At 41.7% G+C, this 23716-nt stretch overlaps 2 protein-coding genes across 2 annotated transcripts; both read left to right on the top strand.

The window, feature by feature from the left end:
- Positions 1-305: 305 nt before the first annotated feature.
- Positions 306-1100, top strand: LOC127439530 (salivary glue protein Sgs-3-like; the record flags this gene model as incomplete). The annotated part of the gene is made up of 1 exon (XM_051695703.1): positions 306-1100. A coding segment is annotated over one exon (795 nt), but the record flags the coding sequence as incomplete, so codon positions are not given.
- Positions 1101-1586: 486 nt separating this feature from the next.
- On the top strand, positions 1587-23350 carry LOC127439529 (mucin-2-like; the record flags this gene model as incomplete). Its single annotated transcript, XM_051695702.1, has 13 exons — positions 1587-1643; positions 2755-3090; positions 4240-4323; positions 5516-5594; positions 7412-7491; positions 7759-8004; positions 13715-13780; positions 13878-13894; positions 15336-15637; positions 17088-21340; positions 21445-21509; positions 21616-21809; positions 22916-23350. Coding segments are annotated over 13 exons (5925 nt in total), but the record flags the coding sequence as incomplete, so codon positions are not given.
- Between the last annotated feature and the right edge of the window lie 366 nt (positions 23351-23716).

Below are 23716 nucleotides of genomic sequence, written 5' to 3'. Positions count from 1 at the left end.
CACCATCATCTATTGTGCCAACAACAACAGCAGGACCAACATCTACTGTGCCAACAACAACAGCAACACCACCAACACCTTCTGAGTCCACAACAACAACAGCACAAACATCTTCTTTGGCAACAACAACAACAGCACCAACATCAACTGTGTCAACAACAACAGCACCAACATCTAATGTGCTGACAACAACAGGTGCACCAACATCTACTCTGACAACAACAACAGCAGAGCAAACATCTACTGTGCCAACAAAAACTGCTGAACCAACATCAACTGTTCCAACAACAACAGCACCAACATCAACTGTGCCAACAACAACTGCACCAACATCAACTGTGCCAACAACAACAGCTGCACCAACATCTACTCAGACATCAACAACAACGGCACAAATATCCACTGAGGTAACAACCACAAAACCAACATCTATTCAGCCAACAACAACAGCACCATCATCTACAGTGCCAACAACAACAGCAGGACCAACATCTACTGTGCCAACAACAACAGCAATACAACCAACAACTTCTGAGTCCACAACAACAACAGCACAAACAACTTCTTTGCCAATAACAACATCATCACCAACATCAACTGTGCCAACAAATACAGCACCAACATCTAATGTGCCGACAACAACAGCTGCACCAACATCTACTCTAACAACAACAACAGCAGAGCAAACAACTACTGTGCCAACAAAAACAGCAGAACCAACATCTACTGTGCCAACAACAACAGCTTCACCATCATCTACTCTGACATCAACAACAACAGTACAAACATCCACTGAAGTAACAGCCACAAAACCAACATCTATTCAGCCAACAACAAGAGCACCATCATCTACTGTGCCAACAACAACAGCAGGACCAACATCTACTGTGCCAACAACAACAGCAGCACCACCAACAACTACTGAGTCCACAACAACAACAGCACAAACATCTTCTTTGCCAACGACAACAACAACACCAACATCAACTGTGCCAACAACAACAGCACCAACATCTACTGTGCCAACAACAACAGCAGGACCAACATCTACTGTGCCAACAACAACAGCAACACCACCAACAACTTCTGAGTCCACAACAACAACAGCACAAACATCTTCTTTGCCAACAACAACAACAGCACCAACATCAACTGTGCAAACAACAACTGCACCAACATATACTGTGCCATCAACAACAGCTGCACCAACATCTACTCTGACATCAACAACATCAGCACAAATATCAACTCTGGTAACAACCACAAAACCAACATCTATTCAGCCAACAACAACAGCACCATCATCTACTGTGCCAACAACAACAGCAGGACCAACATCTACTGTGCCAACAAGAACAGCAAAACCACCAACAACTTCTGAGTCCACAACAACAACAGCACAAACAACTTCTTTGCCAACAAAAAAAACAGCACCAACATCAACTGTGCCAACAACATCAGCACCAACATCTAATGTGCCGACAACAACAGCTGCACCAACATCTACTCTGCCAACAAGAACAGCAGAGCAAACATCTACTGTGCCAACAAAAACATCAGAACCAACATCTACTGTGCCAACAACAACAGCTGCACAAACATCTACTCTGACATCAACAACAATAGCACAAACATCCACTGAAGTAACAACCACAAAACCAACATCTATTCAGCCAACAACAACAGCACCATCATCTACTGTGCCAACAACAACAGCAGAACCAACATCTACTGTGCCAACAACAACAGCAGGACCAACATCTACTTTGCCAACAACAGTAGCTGCACCAAGCTCTACTCTGACATCAACAACAACAGCACAAAAATCCACTGAAGTAACAACCACAAAACCAACATCTATTCAGTCAAAAACAACAGCAGCATCATCTACTGTGCCAACAACAACAGCAGGACCAAGATCTACTGTGCCAACAACAACAGCAGCACCACCAACAACTACTGAGTCCACAAAAACAACAGCACAAACATCTTCTTTGCCAACAACAACAACAGCACCAACATCAACTGTGCCAACAACAAAAGCACCAACATCTACTTTGTCAACAACAACAGCTGCACCAACCTCTACTCTGACATCAACAACAACAGCACAAATATCCACTGAGGTAACAACCACAAAACCAGCATCTATTCAGCCAAAAACAACAGCACCATCAATCTACTGTGCCAACAACAACAGCAGGACCAACATCTACTGTGCCAACAACAACAGCAACACCACCAACAACTTCTGAGTCCACAACAACAACAGCACAAACATCTTCTTTGCCAACAACAACAACAATACCAACATCAACTGTGCCAACAACAACAATAGCACCAACATCAACTGTGCCAACAACAACAGCACCAACATCTAATGTGCCAATAACAACAGCACCAACCTCTACTGTGCCAACAACAACAAAAGCAGAACCAACATCTACGTTGCCAACAACAACAGTAACACCACCAACATCTTCTGAGTCCACAATAACAACAGCACCAACATCAACTGTGCCAACAACAACAGCACCAACATCTAATGTGCCGACAACAACAGCTGCACCAACATCTACTCTGCCAACAACAACAGCAGAGCAAACATCTACTGTGCCAACAAAAACAGCTGAACCAACATCTATTGTTCCTACAACAATAGCTGCACAAATATCTACTCTGACATCAACAACAGCAGCACAAACATCCACTGAGATAACAACCACAAAACCAACATCTATTCAGCCAACAACAACAGCACCATCATCTACAGTGCCAACAACAACAACGACACCACCAACATCTTCTGAGTCCACAACAACAACAGCACAAACATCTTCTTTGCCAACAACAACAACATCTAATGTGCCGACAACAACAGCTGCACAAACTTCTACTCTGCCAAAAACAACAGCAGAACAAACATCTACTGTGCCAACAACAACAGCTGCACCAACATCTACTCTGACATCAACAACAGCAGCACAAACATTGACTGAGGTAACAACCACAAAACCATCATCTACTCATCCAACAACAACAGCACCATCATCTACTGTGCCAACAACAACAGCAGGACCAATATCTTCTGTGCCAACAACAACAGCAGCAACACCAACTGTGCCAACAACAAGAGCACCAACATCTAATGTGCCGACAACAACAGCTGCACCAACATCTACTCTGCCAACAACAAGAGCAGAACAAACATCTACTGTGCCAACAACAACCACAAAACCAACATCTATTCTGCCAACAACAACAGCACCATCCTCTACTGTGCCAACAACAACAGCACAAACATCTTCTTTGCCAAAAACAACAAGAGCACCAACATCAACTGTGCCAACAACAACAGAACCAACATCTAATGTGCCGACAACAACAGCTGCACCAACATCTACTCTGCCAACAACAACAGCACCATCATCTACTGTGCCAACAACAACAGCAGGACCAACATCTACTGTGCCAACAACAACAGCAGCACCAGCAAAAACTTCTGAGTCCACAACAACAACAGCACAAACATCTTCTTTGCCAACAACAACAAAAGCACCAACATCAACTGTGCCAACAACAACAGCACCAACATCTACTCTGACATCAACAACAGCAGCACAAACATTCACTGAGGTAAAAACCACAAAATCAACATCTATTCAGCCAACAACAACAGCACAAATATCTTCTTTGCCTACAACAACAGCACCAACATCTTCTGTGCCAACAACAACAGCACCATCATCTAATGTGCAGACAACAACAGCTGCACCAACATCTACTCTGCCAACAACAACAGCAGAACAAACATCTACTGTGCCAACCACAATAGTAGAACCAACATCTTCTGTGCCAACAACAACAGCACCAACATCTAATGTGCCGATAACAACAGCTGCTCCAACATCTACTTTGCCAACAACAACAACAGCACCAACATCAACTGTGCCAACAACAACAGCACCAGCATCTAATGTGCCGACAATAACAGCTGCACCAACATCTACTCTGACAACAACAACAGCAGAACAAACATCTACTGTGCCAACAAGAACAGCTGCACCAACATCTACTCTACCAACAACAATAGAAGCACTAACAACATCTACTGAATCCTCAACAAAAACAGCAAAAACATCTTCTTTGCCAACAACAACAACAGCACTAACATCAACTGTGCCAACAACAACATCACCAACATCTAATGTGCCGACAACAACAGCTGCTCCAACATCTACTCAGCCAAAAATAACAGCAAAACAAACATCTACTGTGCCGACAACAACAGCTGCAACAACTTCTACTCTGCCAACAACAACAGCAGAACAAACATCTACTCTGACATCAACAACAGCAGCACAAACATCAACTGGGTTAACAACTACAAAACCAACATCTATTCTGCCAACAACAACAGCACCATCCTCTACTGTGCCAACAACAACAGCACAAACATCTTCTTTGCCAACAACAACAACAGCACCGACATCAACAGTGCCAACAACAACAGCACCATCATCTAATGTGCCGACAACAACAGCTGCACCAACATCTACTGTGCCAACAACAACAGCACCATCATCTACTGTGCCAACAACAACAGCAGGACAAACATCTACTGTGCCAACAACAACAGCAGCACCAGCAAAAACTTCTGAATCCACAACAACAACAACAACAGCACCATCATCTACTGTGCCAACAACAACAGCAGGACAAACATCTACTGTGCCAACAACAACAGCAGCACCAGCAAAAACTTCTGAATCCACAACAACAACAGCACAAACATCTTCCTTGCCAACAACAACAACAGCACCAACATCAACTGTGCCAACAAAAACAGCACCAACATCTATTGTGCAGACAACAACAGCTGCACCAACATCTACTCTGACATCAACAACAGCAGCACAAACATCCACTGAGGTAACAACCACAAAACCAACATCAACTCAGCCAACAACAACAGCAGGACCAAAATCTTCTGTGCCAACAACAACAGCAGCAACACCAACAACTTCTGAGTCCACAACAACAACAGCACAAACATCTTCTTTGCCCACAACAACAGCACCAACATCAACTGTGCCAACAACAAAGGCACCAACATCTAATGTGCCGACAACAACAGCTGCACCAACATCTACTCTGCCAATAACAACAGCAGAACAAACATCTACTTTGCCGACAACAACAGCAGAACCAACATCTACTGTGCCAACAACAATAGCTGCACCAACATCTACTCTGATTTCAACAACAGCAGCACAAACATCAACTGCGTTAACAACAACAAAACCAACATCTATTCTGCCAACAACAACAGCACCATCCTCTACTGTGCCAACAACAGCACAAACATCTTCATTGCCAACAACAACAACAGCACCAACATCAACTGTGCCAACAACAACAGCACCAACATCTATTGTGCCGACAACAACAGCTGCACCAACATCTACTCTGCCAACAACAACAGCACCATCATCTACTGTGCCAACAACAACAGCAGGACCAACATCTACTGAGCCAACAACAACAGCAGCACCAGCAAAAACTTCTGAGTCCACAACAAAAACAGCACAAACGTCTTCTTTGCCAACAACAACAAAAGCACCAACATCAACTGTGCCAACAACAACAGCACCAACATCTACTCTGACATCAACAACAGCAGCACATACATCCACTGAGGTAACAACCACAAAACCAACATCTATTCAGACAACAACAACAGCACCATCATCTACTGTGCCAACAACAACAGTAGGACCAACATCTTCTGTGCCAACAACAACAGCAGCACCACCAACAACTTCTGAGTCCACAACAACAACAGCACAAACATCTTCTTTGCCCACAACAACAGCACCAACATCAACTGTGCCAACAACAACATCACCAACATCTAATGTGCCGACAACAACAGCTGCACCAACATCTACTCTGCCAACAACAACAGCAGAACAAACATCTACTTTGCCAACAACAACAGCAGAACCAACATCTACTGTGCCAACAACAATAGCTGCACCAACATCTACTCTGATTTCAACAACAGCAGCACAAACATCAACTGGGTTAACAACCACAAAACCAACATCTATTCCACCAGCAACAACAGCACCATCCTCTACTGTGCCAACAACAACAGCACAAACATCTTCTTTGCCAACAACAACAACAGCACCAACATCAACTGTACCAACAACAACAGCACCAACATCTAATGTGCCTACAACAACAGCTGCACCAACACCTACTCTGACAACAACAACAGCAGAACAAACATCTACTGTGCCAACAACAATAGTAGAACCAACAACTTCTGTGCCAACAACAACAAGAAAAACATCTAATGTGCCGACAACAACAGCTGCACCAACATCAATTGTGCCAACAACAACAGCACCATCATCTATTGTGCCAACAACAACAGCAGGACCAACATCTACTGTGCCAACAACAACAGCAGCACCAGCAAAAACTTCTGAGTCCACAACAACAACAGCACAAACATCGTCTTTGCCAACAAAAACAACAGCACCAACATCAACCGTGCCAACAACAACAGCACCAAAATCTAATGTGCAGACAACAACAGCTGCACCAACATCTACTCTGACATCAACAACAGTAGCACAAACATCCACTGAGGTAACAACCACAAAACCAACATCTATTCAGCCAACAACAACTGCACCATCATCTACTGTGCCAACAACAACAATAGCACCAAAATCTTCTGTGCCAACAACATCAGCAGCACCACGAACATCTTCTGAGTCCACAACAACAACAGCACAAAAATCTTCTTTGCCTACAACAACAGCACCAACATCAACTGTGCCAACAACAACAGCACCATCATCTAATGTGCAGACAACAACAGCTGCACCAACATCTACTCTGCCAACAACAACAGCAGAACAAACATCTACTGTGCCAACAACAATAGTAGAACCAACATCTACTGTGCCAACAACAATAGCTGCACCAACATCTACTCTGACATCAACAACAGCTGCACAAATATCCACTGAGGTATCAACCACAAAACCAACATCTATTCAGCCAACAACAACAGCACCATCATCTACTGTGCCAACAACAACAGCAGGACCAACAACTTCTGTGCCAACAACAACAGCAGCACCACCAACATCTTCTGAGTCCACAACAACAACAGCACAAATATCTTCTTTGCCTACAACAACAGCAACAACATCAACTGTGCCAAACACAACAGCACCATCATCTAATGTGCAGACAACAACAGCTTCACCAACATCTACTCTGCCAACAACAACAGCAGAACAAACATCTACTGTGCCAACAACAATAGTAGAACCAACATCTTCTGTGCAAACAACTTCACCAACGTCTAATGTGCCGACAACAACAGCTGCTCCAACATCTACTTTGCCAACAACAACAACAGCAACAACATCAACTGTGCAAACAACAACAGCACCAGCATCTAATGTGCCGAAAGCAACATCTGCACCAACATCTACTCTGACAACAACAACAGCAGAACAAACATCTACTGTGCCAACAACAACAGCTGCACCAACATCTACTCTACCAACAACAGTAGAAGCACTAACAACATTTACTGAATCCACAACAAAAACAGTAAAAACATCTTCTTTGCCCACAACAACAACAGCACCAACATCAACTGTGCCAACAACAACAGCACCAACATCTAATGTGCTGACATCAACAGCTGCTCCAACATCTGCTCAGCCAACAATAACAGCAAAACAAACATCTACTGTGCCAACAAAAACAGCAGGACCAACATCTTCTGTGCCAACAACAATAGCTGCACAAACATCCACTGAGGTAACAACCACAAAACCAAAATCTATTCAGCCAACAACAACAGCACCATCATCTACTATGTCAACAACAACAGCAGCACCACCAACATCTTCTGTGCCATCAACAACAGCAGCACCACCAACATCTTCTGAGACCATAACAACAACAGTACAGACATCTTCTTTGCCAACAACAGCAGCACCAACATCAACTGTGCCAACAACAACAGCTCCAACATCTAATGTGCTGACAACAACAGCTGCACCAACATCCACTCTGCCAACAACAACAGCAGAACAAACATCTACTGTGCCAACAACAATAGTAGAACCAACATCTACTGTGCCAACAACAACAACAGCACCTACATCAACTGTGCCAACAACAACAGCACCAACATCTAATGTGCCAACAACAACAGCTGCACCAACATCTACTTTGACAACAACAACAACAATACCTACATCAACTGTGCCAACAACAACAGCACCAACATCTAATGTGCCAACAACAACAGCTGCACCAAAATCTACTCTGCCAACAACAATAGAAGCACTAACAACATCTTCTGAATCCACAACAAAAACAGCAAAAACAATTACTGTGCCAACAACAACAGCAGAACCAACATCAACTGTGCCAACAACAGCAATAGCAACATCAACATCTAATGTTCCAACAACAACAGCAGAACAAACATCTACTGTGCCAACAACAATAGTAGAACCAACATCTACTGTGCCAGCAAAAACAGCACCAACATCTAATGTGCCGACAACAACAGCTGCTCCAACATCTACTCTGCCAACAACAACAGCAGCACAAACATCCACTGAGGTAACAACCACAAAACCAAAATCTATTCAGCCAACTACAACAGCAGGACCAACATCTACTGTGCCAACAACAACAGGAGCACCACCAACATCTTCTGAGTCCACAACAATAACAGCTCAAACATCTACTTTGCCAACAACAACAAAAGCACCAACATCAACTGTGCCAACAACAACAGCACCAACATCTAATGTGCCGACAACAACAGCTGCACAAACATCTGTTCTGCCAACAACAACAGCAGATCAAACATCTACTGTGCCAACAACAACAGCTGCAACAACATCTACTCTGACATCAACAACAGCAGCTCAAACATCCACTGAGGTGACAACCACAAAACCAACATCTGTTCAGCCAACAACAACAGCACCATCCTATACTGTGCCAACAACAACAGCAGGACCAAAATCTACTGTGCCAACAACAACAGCAGCACCACCAACATCTTCTGAGAACACAACAACAACAGCACAAACATCTTCTTTGCCAACAACAACAACAGAACCAACATCTACTCTGCCAACAACAACAGCAGCACAAAAATCCACTGTGGCAACAACCACAAAACCAACATTTACTCTGCCAACAACAACAGTAGCACCAACTTCTACTGTGCCAACAACAACAGCAGCACCAGCAACATCTTCTGAGTCCACAACAACATCAGCAAAAACATCTACTGTGCCAACAATAACAACAGCACCACCAACATCTATTCTTCCAACAACAACAGCAGCACAAACATCCACTGAGGTAACAACCACAAAACTAACATCTACTCTGCAAACAACAACAGCACCAACATCTACTGTGCCAACAATAAAAGTGGAAACAACATATACTGTGCCAACAACAACAGCACCAACATCTACTCTGCCAGCAACAACAGAAGCACCAATTTCTACTCTGCCAACAAAAACAGCACAAACATCCATTGAGGTAACAACCACAAAACCAACATCAACTGTGCCAACAAAAACATCACCAATATCTAATGTGTCAACAACAACAGCAGCACAAACTTCCACTGAGGTAACAACCACAAAAATAACATCTACTCAGCCATCAACAACAGCACCAACATCTACTGTGCCAACAACAACAAAACAACGAAATTCTACTGTGCCAACAACAACAGCAGCACTACCAACATCTTTTGAGTCAACAACAACAAAATCACAAACATCTTCTTTGCCAACAACAACAGCAGCGCCAACATTAACTGTGCCAATAACAACAGCACCGACATCTAATGTTCCAACAACAACAGCTGCACCAACATCTACTCTGCCAACAACAACTGCAGCACAAATATCCACTTTGAAAACAACAACAAAACCAGCATCTACTCTGCCAACAACAACAGCGGCTCAAAATTCTACTGTGACAACAACAAAAACAGCACCAATATCTACTGTTCCAACAACAACAGCGCCAACATCTTCTGTGCCAGAAACAAAAGTAGCACCAACTTCTACTGTTCCAACAACAACAGCAGCACAAACATCCACTGAGGTAACAATCACAAAACCAACATCTACTCAGCCAATAAGAACTGCGGCTCTAAAATCTACTGTGACAACAACAGCACCAACATCTACTGTGCCAACAACAACATTAGCACCAAATTCTACTGTGCCAACATCAATAGCAACACCAACATCTTCTTTACCCACAACAACATTAGCAGCAACATCAACTGTGCCAACAACAATTGCACCAACAACTAATTTGCCAACAACAACAGCTGTACCACCATATACTCTGCCAACAACAACAGCAGCACAAACATCCATTGAGGTAACAACCACAAAACCAATATCAACTGTGAAAAAAACAACAGCACCAACATCTAATGTGCTAACAACAACAGCTGCACCAACATCTACTCTGCCAACAACAACAGCGGCTGAAAAATCATCTTTTACAACAACAACAACAGCACCAACATCTACTGTTCCAAAAACAAAAGTGCCAACATCTACTGTGCCAGAAACAACAGTAGCACCAACTTCTATTGGGCCAGCAACATCAGCAGCAACAAAATCAACTGTGCCATCAACAACAGCACCATCATCTAACTTGTCAACAATAACAGCTGCACCAACATCTACTCTGCCAACAACAACAGCAGCACAAACTGCCACTGAGTTAACAACCACAAAACCAACATCTACTCAGCCAACAACAACAGCACCAACATCTACTGTGCCAACATCAAAAGTACCAACATCTACTGTGCCAATAACAACATTAGCCCCAACTTCTACTGTGCCAACAACATCAGCAGCAATAAAAACATCTTCTGAGTCCAAAACGACAACAACAAAAACATCTACTGTGCCAACGACAACAGCAGAACCAACATCTACAGTGCCAACAATAACAGCAGAACAAAAATCTACTGTGCCAACAACAACAGCAGAACCAACATCTACTGTGCCAACAACAACAGCGGCACAAAAATCTACTGTGCCAACAACAACAGCAGAACCAACATCTATTGTTACAACAACAACAACAGCACCAACATCTACTGTGCCAACAACAACATTAGCACTAACATCTACTGTGCCAACAACAACAGCAGAACCAACATCTAGTGTGCCAACAACAACAGTGGCTCAAAAACCTACTGTGACAACAACTACAGCACCAACATCTACTGTGCCAAAAACAACATTAGCACCAACATCTAGTGTGCCAACAATAACAGCAGCTCCACCAACACCTTATGAGTCCACAACAACAACCACACAAACAACTTCTTTGCCAACAACAACAGCACCAACATCAGCTGTGCCAACAACAACAGCAGAACCAACTTCTACTGTTCCAACCACAACAGCAGAACCAACTTCTACTATTCCAACAACAAATGCATCAACATCTACTGTGCCAATAATAAAAGTGGAAACAACATCTACTCTGCCAACAACAACAGCAGAACAAACATATACTGTGCCAACAATAATAGCAGAACAAACATCTACTGTGCCAACAACAACAGCTGCAGCACAAACATCTTATGAGTCCACAACAACAACAGCAAAAACATCTTTGCCATCAAAAACAACAGCACCAACATCAACTGTGCCAACAACGACAGCAGAACCAACTTCTACTGTTCCAACAACAACAACACCAACATCTAATGTGCATACAACAACAGCTGCACAAACATCTACTCAGCCATCAACAACAGCACCAACTTCTACTGTGCCAACAACAACTGTACCAACAACAAAAGCACCAACATCTACTGTGCCAACAACAACAGAAGAAACAATATCTATTGTGCCAACAACAACAGCATCACCACCAACATCTTCTGAGTTCACTACAATAGCACAAACATCTTCTTTGCCAACAACAACAGCAGCACCAACATCAACTGTGCCAACAACAACAGCACCAACATCAACTGTGGCAACAACCACAAAACCAACATCTACTTTGCCAACAACAACAGCGGTTCAAAAATCGACTGTGACAACAAAAACAGCACCCACATCTACTTTTCCAAAAACAAAAGCGCCAACATCTATTGTGCCAGCAACAACAATAGCACCAACTTCTACTGTGCCAACAACAATAGCAGCACCAACATCTTCTTTGCCAACAAAAACAATAACTACAACCACTCCAACATCAACTTTGCAAAAAACAACAGCACCAACATCTAATGCGCCAACAACAACAGCTTCACCAACATCTACTCTGCCATCAATAACAGCAGCACCAACAACATCTTCTGAATCCACAACAACAACAGCAAAAACATCTACTGTGCCAATAACAACAGCAGAAGCAACATCTACTGTGCAAACAACAACAGCACAAACATCTTCTTTGCCAACAACAGCACCAACATCAACTGTGCCAAAAACAACAGCACCAACATCTTCTGTGCCAACATCAACAGCACCAACTTCTACTGTGCCAATAACAACAGCAGCACCAAAAACATCTTCTGAGTACAAAACAACAACACCAAAAACATCTACTGTTCCAACAACAATATCAGCAGCACCAACATCTACTGTGCCAACAACAACAGCAGAAGCAACATCTACGATGCCAACAACAAAAACAGTTGCTCGAAAATCTACTGTGCCAACAACATCAGTAGAACCAACATCTACTGTACCAAGAATAACAGCGGCACAAAAATCTACTGTGACAACAACAACAGCACCTACATCTACTGTGCCAACAAAAACAATAGCACGAACACCTAGTGTGCCAACTACAATAGCAGCACCAACATCTACTCTGCCAAAAACAACAGTAGAAAAAACATCTACTCTGCCAACAACAATAGCAGAAACAACATCTACTGTGCAATCAACAACATCAGCACCACCAACATCTTCTATGTCCACAACAATAACAGCACAAACATCTTCTTTGCCAACAATAACAACATCAACAACATCAACTGTGCAAACAACAACAGCACCAAAATCGAATGTGCCAAAAACAACAGCTGCACCAACATCTACTCTGCGAAAAACTACAGTAGAAAACACATCAACTGTGCCAACAACAATAGCAGAACCAACATCTACTGTGCCAACAACAACAGCAGCACCACCAACTACTTCTGAGTCCACAACAAGAACAGCACAAACATCTTTGCCAACAAAAACATCAGCCCCAATATCAAACATGAAAACAACAACAGCAAAACCAACTTCTACTGTTCGAACAACAACAGCAGCACCAACATCTACTCTGCCAACAACAACTGAAGAACTAACAATCTTCTGTGTCCACAACTTCAACAGCACAAACATATTTGCCAACAAAAACAAAAGCAACAACATCAAATGTGAAAACAACAACAGAAGAACCAACTTCTACTGTGCAAACAACAACAGAAGCACCACCAACATCTTCTGAGTCGACAACAACAAGAGCACAAACATCTATTGTGCCAACAACAACAGCTGCAACAACATCTACTCTGCCAACAACAGCAGCACAAACATCTATTGTGCCAACAACAACAGCTGCACCACCAACATCTTCTGAGTCCAAAACAACAACAGAACAAACAGGTTCTTTTCCAACAACAGCACCAACATCAACTGTGCCAACAACAACCACAAAACCAACATCTACTCTGCCAACAACAACAGCTCAAAAATCTATTGTGCCAACACCTGCATCGACATCTACTCTGCAAACCTTAACAGCAGCAGCAACATCTAATGTACCAACAACAACAGCAGCACCACCAACATCTTCTGAGTCCACTACAACAACAGCACAAACATCTACTGTGCCAACAACAATAGCAGAACCAACATCTACTGTGCCAACAATAACAGCAGCAGCACAAACATCTACTCTGGCAACAACAACAGCAGCAGCACAAACATCTACTCTGCCAACAACAACAGCTGCACCAACATCTACTGTGCCAATAACATCAGCAGCACCACCAACATCTTCTGAGTCCACAACAACGACAGCACATACATCTTCTTTGCTAACAACAACAGCATCACCAACATCAACTGTGCCAACAACAAAAGCTGCACAAACATTTACTCTACCAACAACAACAACAGCACAAACTTCCACTATGGCAACAACCACAAAACCAACATCTACTCTGTCAACAACAAAAGAGTCTCAAAAATCTACTGTGACATCAACAACACCACCAACAACTACTGTGCCAATAACATCAGTAGCACCAACATCTACAGTGCCAACAACAGCAAAAATATCTACTGTGCCAACATCAACAGCAGCACCAACATCTGTTGGGCCAACAACAACAGCAGAAACAACATCTTCTGAGCCAACAACAACAGCAGCACCAATATCTACTTTTCCAATAACAACAGCAGAATCAACAACATCTTCTGAGTCCACAACAACAACAGCAAAAATCTCTACTGTGCCAACAACAACAGCAGCACCACCAACATCTTCTGAGTCCAAAACGTCAACTGTACAAACATCTTTGCCAACAAAAACAACAGCACCAACATCAACTGTGCTAACAACAACAGCAGAACCAACATCTACTGTTCCAACAACAACAGCAGCACCAATATCTACTTTTCCAACAACAACAGCAGAACAACCAACATCTTCTGAGTCCACAACAACAACAGCAAAAACATCTACTCTGCCAACAACAGCAGCAGCAAAATCTACTTTGACAACAACAACAGCAGAACCAACATCTACTGTGCCAACAACAACAGCGGCTCAAAAATCTATTGTGACCTCAACAAAAGCACCATCATCTACTGTGCCAACAACAACAGCTGCACAAACATCTACTCTGCCAAGAATATCATCAGCAGCACAAACATCTACTCTGCCAACAACAACAGCTGCACCAACATCTACTGTGCCAACAACATCAGCAGCACCACCAACATCTTCTGTGTCCACAACAACAACAGCACAAACATCTACTTTGCCAACAACAGCACAAACATCCACTGTGCCAACAACAACAGCAGCACCAATAAGTACTCTGCCATCAACAAAAGTATCACAACCAACAACATCAGAGTCCACAACAATGACAGCACAAACATCTTCTTTGCTAACAACAACAGCATCACCAACATCAACTGTGCCAACAACAACAGCTGCACCAACATCTACTCTGCCAACAACAACAACAGCACAAACTTCCACTATGGCAACAACCACAAAACCAACATCTACTCTGTCAACAACAAATGCGGCTCAAAAATCTACTGTGTTATCAACAACACCTCCAAAATCTACTGTGCCAATAACATCAGTAGCAACAACTTCTACAGTGCCAACAACAGCAAAAATATCTACTGTGCCAACATCAACAGCAGCACCAACATCTACTGTGCCAACAACAACAGCAGAACCAACATCTGTTTTTCCAACAACAACAGCAGCACAAACATCTACTGGGCCAACAACAGCAAAAAGAACATCTTCTGTGCCAGCAAGAACAGCAGCACCAATATCTACTTTTCCAATAACAACAGCAGAACCAACAACATCTTCTGAGTCCACAACAACAACAGCAAAAACATCTACTCTGCCAACAAAAGCAGTAGCAACATCTACTGTGCCAACAACAAAAGCAGAACCAACATCTACTGTGCCAACAACAACAACAGCACCACCAACATCTTCTGAGTCCACAACTTCAACTGCACAAACATCTTTGCCAACTAAAACAACGGCACCAACATCAACTGTGGCAACAACAACAGCAGAACCAACATCTACTGTTCCAACAACAACAGCAGCACCAATATCTACATTTCCAACAACAACAGCAGAACAAACAACATCTTCTGAGTCCACACCAACAACAGCAAAAACATCTACTCTGCCAACAAAAGCAGTAGCAACATCTACTGTGCCAAAAACAACAGCAGAACCAACATCTACTGTGCCAACAACAACAGCGGCTCAAAAATCTACTGTGACATCAACAAAAGCACCAACATCTACTGTGACAACAACAACAGCTGCACAAACATCTACTCTGCCAACAACATCAGCAGCACAACCAACATATTCTGAGTCCACAAAAACAAAAGTACAAACATCTTCTTGGCCAACAACAGCACAAACATCAACTAAGACAACAACAACAGCACCAACATCTAATGTGCCAACAACAACAGCAGCACCAACATCTTCTCTGCCAACAACAACAGCAGTACAAACATCCACTGAGGTAAAAACCACAAAACCAACATCTACTCAGCCAACAACAACAGCAGCTCAAAAATCTACTGTGCCAACAACAACAGATGCATCAACATCAACTCTGCCAACAACAACAGCAGCAGCAGCAACATCTAATGTGCCAACAACAACAGCAGAACCAACAACATCTTCTGAGTCCACAACAACAACAGCAAAAACATCTACTCTGCCAACAAAAGCAGTAGCAACGTCTACTGTGCCAACAACAAAAGCAGAACCAACATCTACTGTGCCAACAACAACAACAGCACCACCAACATCTTCTGAGTCCACAACTTCAACTGCACAAACATCTTTGCCAACTAAAACAACGGCACCAACATCAACTGTGGCAACAACAACAGCAGCACCATTATCTACATTTCCAACAACAACAGCAGAACAAACAACATCTTCTGAGTCCACACCAACAACAGCAAAAACATCTACTCTGCCAACAAAAGCAGTAGCAACATCTACTGTGCCAAAAACAACAGCAGAACCAACATCTACTGTGCCAACAACAACAGCGGCTCAAAAATCTACTGTGACATCAACAAAAGCACCAACATCTACTGTGACAACAACAACAGCTGCACAAACATCTACTCTGCCAAAAACATCAGCAGCACAACCAACATATTCTGAGTCCACAAAAACAAAAGTACAAACATCTTCTTGCCCAACAACAGCACAAACATCAACTAAGACAACAACAACAGCACCAACATCTAATGTGCCAACAACAACAGCAGCACCAACATCTTCTCTGCCAACAACAACAGCAGTACAAACATCCACTGAGGTAAAAACCACAAAACCAACATCTACTCAGCCAACAACAACAGCAGCTCAAAAATCTACTGTGCCAACAACAACAGATGCATCAACATCAACTCTGCCAACAACAACAGCAGCAGCAGCAACATCTAATGTGCCAACAACAACAGCAGAACCAACAACATCTTCTGAGTCCACAAAAACAACAGCAAAAACATCTACTGTGCCAACAACAACAGCAGCAGCAACATATACTGTGCCAACAACAAAAGCAGATCCAACATCTAATGTGCCAACAACAACAGCTGCACCAACATCTTCTCTGCCAACAACAACAGCAGCACAAACATCCACTGAGGTAAAAACCGCAAAACCAACATCTACTCAGCCAACAACAACAGCAGAACAAACATTTACTGGGCCAACAACAATAGCAGAACCAACATCTTCTGTGTCACCAACAAAAACTACACAAACATCTTTGCCAACAAAAACAACAGCACCAACATCAACTGTGCCAACAACAACAGTACCAACATCCCATGTTCCAACAACAAGAGCTGCACCAACATCTACTCAGCCAACAACAGAGGCTCAAAAATCTACTGTGACAACAACAACAGCACCAACATCTACTGTTCCAACAACAACAGCGCAAACATCTATTATGCCAGCAACAACAGTAGCACCAAAATCTAATGTGCCAAAAACAACAGCAGCACAAACATCCACTGAGGTAACAACTACAAAACCAAATTTTACTCTGCTAACAACAGCAGCAGCAACATCTACTGTGCCAACAACAACAGCAGAACCAACATATACTGTGCCAACAGCAACAGCGGCTCAAAAATCTACTGTGACATTAACAAAATCACCAACATATACTGTGACAACAACAACAGCTGCACAAACATCTTTTCTGCCAACAACAACAGCAGCAGCAGAAACATCAACTGTTCCAACAACAACAACTGCACCAAAATCTACTGTACCAACAACAACAACAACACCACCAACATCTTCTTTGCCAACAACAGCACAAATATCTACTATGCCAACAACAACAGCACCAACATATAATGTGCCAACAACAACAGCTGCACCAACATCTTCTCTTCCAACAACATCAGCAGCACCATCAACATCTTCTGAGTCCACAACAACAACAGCACAAACATATTCTTTGCCAACAACAGCACAAATATCAACTGTGCCAACAACAACAGCAACAACATCTAATGTGCCAACAACAACAGCTGCACCAAAATCTTCTCTGCCAACAACAACAGCAGCACAAACATCCACTGAGGTAAAAACCACAAAACCAACATCTACTCAGCCAACAACAACAGCAGAACAAACATCTACTGGGCCAACAACAATAGTAGAACCAACATCTTCTTTGCCAACAACAACAGCAGCACCACCAACACCTTCGGTGTCCAGAACAAAAACTGCACAAACATCTTTGCCAACAAAAACAACAGCACCAACATCAACTGTTCCAACAACAACAGCAGCACCAACATCTACTGTGCCAACAGCAGAACCAACAACAGCTTTTGATTCCACAACAACAACAGCAGCAGCAACAAATACTGTGCCAACAACAACTTCAACACTACCAAAACCTTCTGAGTCCACAACAACAAGAGCACAAACACCTACTGTGCAAATAACACCATCTGCACCAACATCTGCTCTGCCAACAACAACAGCAGCACAAACATCTACTGTGCCAACAACAACAGCTGCACCAACATCTACTCTGCCAACAACAACAGCAGCATCAACATCTACTGTGCCAACAAAAATAGCAGAACCAACATCTTCTTTGCCTGCAACAACAGCAGCACCACCAACATCTTCTGCGTCCACAACAAAAACTGCACAAACATCTTTGCCAACAAAAACAACAGCACCAACATCAACTGTGCCAACAACAACAGTACCAACATCTCATGTGCCAACAACAACAGCTGCACCAACATCTACTCAGCCAACAACAACAATGGCTGAAAAATCTACTGTGACCAAAACAACAGCACCAACATCTACTGTTCCAACAACAACAGCAGCACAAACATCCACTGAGGTAACAACTACAAAACCAACATCTGCTCTGCTAACAACATCAGCACTAACATCTACTGTGCCAACAACAACAACAGAACCAACATCTAATATGCCAACAACAACAGCTGCACCAACATCTACTCTGCCATCAAAAACAGCAGCACAAACATCATCTTCTGAGTCCACATCAACAACAGCACAAACATCTTCTTTGCCAGCAACAACAGTAGCAGCAACATCAACTGTCTCAACAACAACAGCACCAACATCTACTCTGCCAAGAACAACAGCAGCACAAACATCCACTTTGGCAACAACCACAAAATCAACATCTCTGCCAACAACAACAGCAGCTCAAAAATCTACTGTGACAACAACAACAGCACCAACATCTACTGTGCCAACAACAAGAGCAGCAACATCTACTGTGCCAATAACAATGGTAGCACCAACTTCTACTGTGCCAACAACAACAGCAGCACCCAAAACATCTTCTGAGTCCAATTCAACAAAAGCAATAACATCTACTGTGCCAACAACAGCAGCACCAACATCTACTGTGCCCTCAACAAAAGCAGAACCAACATCTACTTTTCCAACAACAACAGCAGCACCAACATCTACTTTGCCAACAACAACTGCAGTACCAATAACATCTGAGTCCACAACAACAACGGCACAAACATCTTCTTTGCCAACTACAACATCAGCACCAACATCAACTGTGTCAACTACAACAGCACCAACATCTACTGTGCCAAAAACAACTTCACCAACATCTACTGTGCCAATAACAACAGTAGCACCAACTTCTACTGCGCCAACAACAACAAGAGCACCAAAAACATCTATATCCAAATCAACAAAAGCACAAACATCTACTGTGCCAACAACAACAGCAGCACCAACATCTGCCGTGCCAACAACAACAGCAGAACCAACTTCTACTGTTTCAACAACAACAGCAGCACCAACATCTACTTTACCCACAACAACAGCAGATCCAATAACATCTTCTGAGTCCACAACAACAATGGCACAAACATCTTCTTTGCCAACAACAACATCAGCATCAACATCAACTGTGCCAGCAACAACAGCACCAATATCTAATGTGCCAACAACAACAGCTGCACCAACATCCACTGTGGCAACAACTACAAAACCAGCATCTACTATGCCAAAAACAACAGTGGTTCAAAACTCTACTGTGAAAACAACAACAGCACCAACATCTACTGTGCCATCAACAACATTAGCACCAACTTCTACTGTGCCAACAACAACAGCAGCACCAAAAACATCTTCTGAGTCCAAAACAACAGCAAACACATCTACTGTGCCAACAACAGCAGGAACATCAACTGTGCCAACAACAACAGCAGCACACACATCTTCTGTTCTAACAACTTTAGCACAAACATCTACTGTGCCAACAACAACAGTGGCACAAACATCTTTTGTGCCAACAGTCAAACCAACAATTACTGTGCAAACAACAACAACAACACAAACATCTACTGTGCAAAAAACAACAGAGGAACCAACATCGGTGCCAAGAACAACTAAAGCACCAACATCTACTCTGCCAACAACAGAATCATCCAGATCTACTAGGCCAACAACTGCACCAACATTTACTATGCCAAACACAACAATAGCATCAACATCTACTGTGCCATCAACAAGATCACTAACATCTACTGTTTTAATAACAAAAGCAGCATCTACATCTTCTTTACATGCAAGCCCAACAGCTGCACAGACATATAAGTTCAAAGCAACAACTGCCAAGTTCAGTTCCTCCACTCAGTTACCTCCTAAAACAGCAGCACTGAAAACAGTCCCTGTGACAAAATCATCTACAAGAAAACCCACTACAGCTAGAAAAGCTACAACAAAAACTACTTCAACCACTACAACAACCCGGCCAGCTATCAAAACCACCACTGTATCCAATGATCCTCCTGGACCTTCAGAAGGCTTCTTGTTTTTGAATATCCAAATTAGACGGAATTTTATTCCAGCATTCACTGATCCAACAACTTTGGATTATCAAAGTCTTGTCAGAAATATTACAATAGAGGTAAATGTCAAATTAATTTACTGTATATAGCATTCTCCTTTTGTGAAACATGAAATTATATTAAATTGTAATCATTGTCAATTCACACTTTTTTTCCACCAAAGCTGAATAAAGGATATTTGCTAATATATCCATTTACTTTCCTGAGGTGTATTGTTATTCGATTCAAGTAAGTTTGAAATTTTAAGTGTACAATACATTTTTTTGTGTAGTTTTACTGTTAATTTTACTTATTTTTATGTTTAAATTTCTACTTTTATTACTTTTATCTCCAGGCCTGGTGTGGCACGCACGATCCGTAGAGACCTGAGAAATGAAACCAGTCTATCTACAGTAGATGTTGAAACACAGCTGATCTTTAGAAATCAGTCAGTTGTACCAAATATAACCAGTGCTGTTGAATCCCTAAGATCTGCCCTAAGTGCCTTTAAAGTCTTCCTTGATATCATCCCCTCCAGCATCACGGCAGGTGAGTTTAATCGTTGAGGATAGAAAAGCTCAGAAACAGTTTCTTTTGTGAATACTTTTATTGGTGTTTTTGTGTACCAACTGTATTAATAGAAATGGCATCAATACAGACAGCCACTAAAGCACTTTAGAATTTTAGCCATAAGGGCTGACTGGGAAGGCCAAAGAATTATAGCAAAGTGTGATTTTCAAAACCAAGTTTACTTCTGTGCTTTTGACCAATCTATGTAATTAGCTGTTTATTCTGGCCATGTTTCTGATATCAGAGGGCCAGTTTATGTGTTTTCATATAATCTAATACTTACTCTACCAGTCAAAAGTTTGACACATCTACCAAACACACCTACTTCAACCTAATTATTAACATTTTCCACATTTTAAAATAACAGAATAGTCTTAAAACCTATGAAATAACACAAATTAGTATGGTAATTGTGCAGCGACCAAAAAAAGTTAAACAAATCCAAACAATCTTATATTGGAGCTTGTGTGTCTAGATTGCAGTTCTGCACACTGGTCATTTTCTCAAGCAACTCCATTAGGTACTTCATCCTGAAATGCTTTTTAAACTAAATTGAAGGAGTTAATATGTATGCTGTACACTTGCTTTCAGCTTCTTCACCATCCATTTCAAACTCACCCATTTTTAAAAGAAAAATACGAAATTAAATCACATTTGAAGAAAAATATCTCAGCTCTCTAGGTCCTTAAAATGCAAGTGGATGGTGATTCGACTTTTGAAGATCCAAAAAGAACAGATAGTCAGCATGAATGTCATCCATACTTACTCCAGTTGTTAAATTAATGTTGTCTAAAGCGATACGATCTGTTTTTGCGCGAAAAAGATCAAGATTTAAATACTATAATCCAATGCTTCCGGTAAGCTTCACGAGAGGGTGGAGACAGAAACTATTTATTTGGTGGAGATCACACAGTCTCTCGTGTGACGTATTCCTGTTTACATGTTATGGAAGTAATCTCATGTTGTCCTCTCGTTTGAGACATCTAGGATAATCACACAAACACACCATTGTGAGTAAAGAAACAGATAAATACAGAGCAATACAAGTTAATGGGTTTATGTACTAATTATTAAACTTTTCACAGTGGCGAGAAATGAAACTGTAACAACATCTGTACCAAATACAACAAACATCTCTACTGCTGTCACAACATCCAGCACTTCCTGTGTGAAGACTAAAATGACGACAATTATCTGGTTCCTGTTTCCTGTTCTTCTCATTTACTTCTGATGAACAGCCAAATGAATCATGACACTAGGCAGAATTCAGTTCAGCTGCACACAGCACCTTAATGAATGATGCTTTCTAAAATTTACTTACTAATTTATTAAATAAATAGCTGAACTCAAAGTATTTTTCAAATGCATTTTCTGTTTAAAGTGTTTTCATTTTAATTATTTTAAAGGTGTTTTAAGTTTGAAGTGCCAACAGCCATTGTAAATTACTGACTGTATACTGTATAAAATAAATTATTGCTGTGTAATATATAAAAATGTATTCATATATATCACAAAATATATCATATGTGTGTGTTTGTGTGTGTATTAACAAAAATAAAATATAATGTTCAAGTACTGTGCAGTAATTTTATTAACAAAATGTTTTTTAGTAAATAAATAAAAAAGGCTGACATTATATATTTTAAAGGAATAATGCATCCAAAAATTTAAATTGTGTCACATACTTATGTTATTCCAAACCTGTATGACTTTTCTTATGCTGGACACAAAAGAAAATGTTTTAATCCATTTGTGTCTTTTCAGTGTAGTGGCAGTGGATAGTAAATTGCTTTAAAGGGACCCAAAACTCCAATTAATAGGGTTAGGCCCTAAATTGTGGGTTGTTTCTTACCAAAAACTTTTCATGTGCCTTCTGAAGATTTGGG

The sequence above is a fragment of the Myxocyprinus asiaticus genome, unplaced genomic scaffold (assembly GCF_019703515.2).
Source record: "Myxocyprinus asiaticus isolate MX2 ecotype Aquarium Trade unplaced genomic scaffold, UBuf_Myxa_2 HiC_scaffold_81, whole genome shotgun sequence".
Classification (NCBI taxonomy): domain Eukaryota; kingdom Metazoa; phylum Chordata; class Actinopteri; order Cypriniformes; family Catostomidae; genus Myxocyprinus; species Myxocyprinus asiaticus.
Note: the sequence above shows the minus strand (reverse complement) of the source record. Positions and strands in the feature narration are given on the sequence as shown.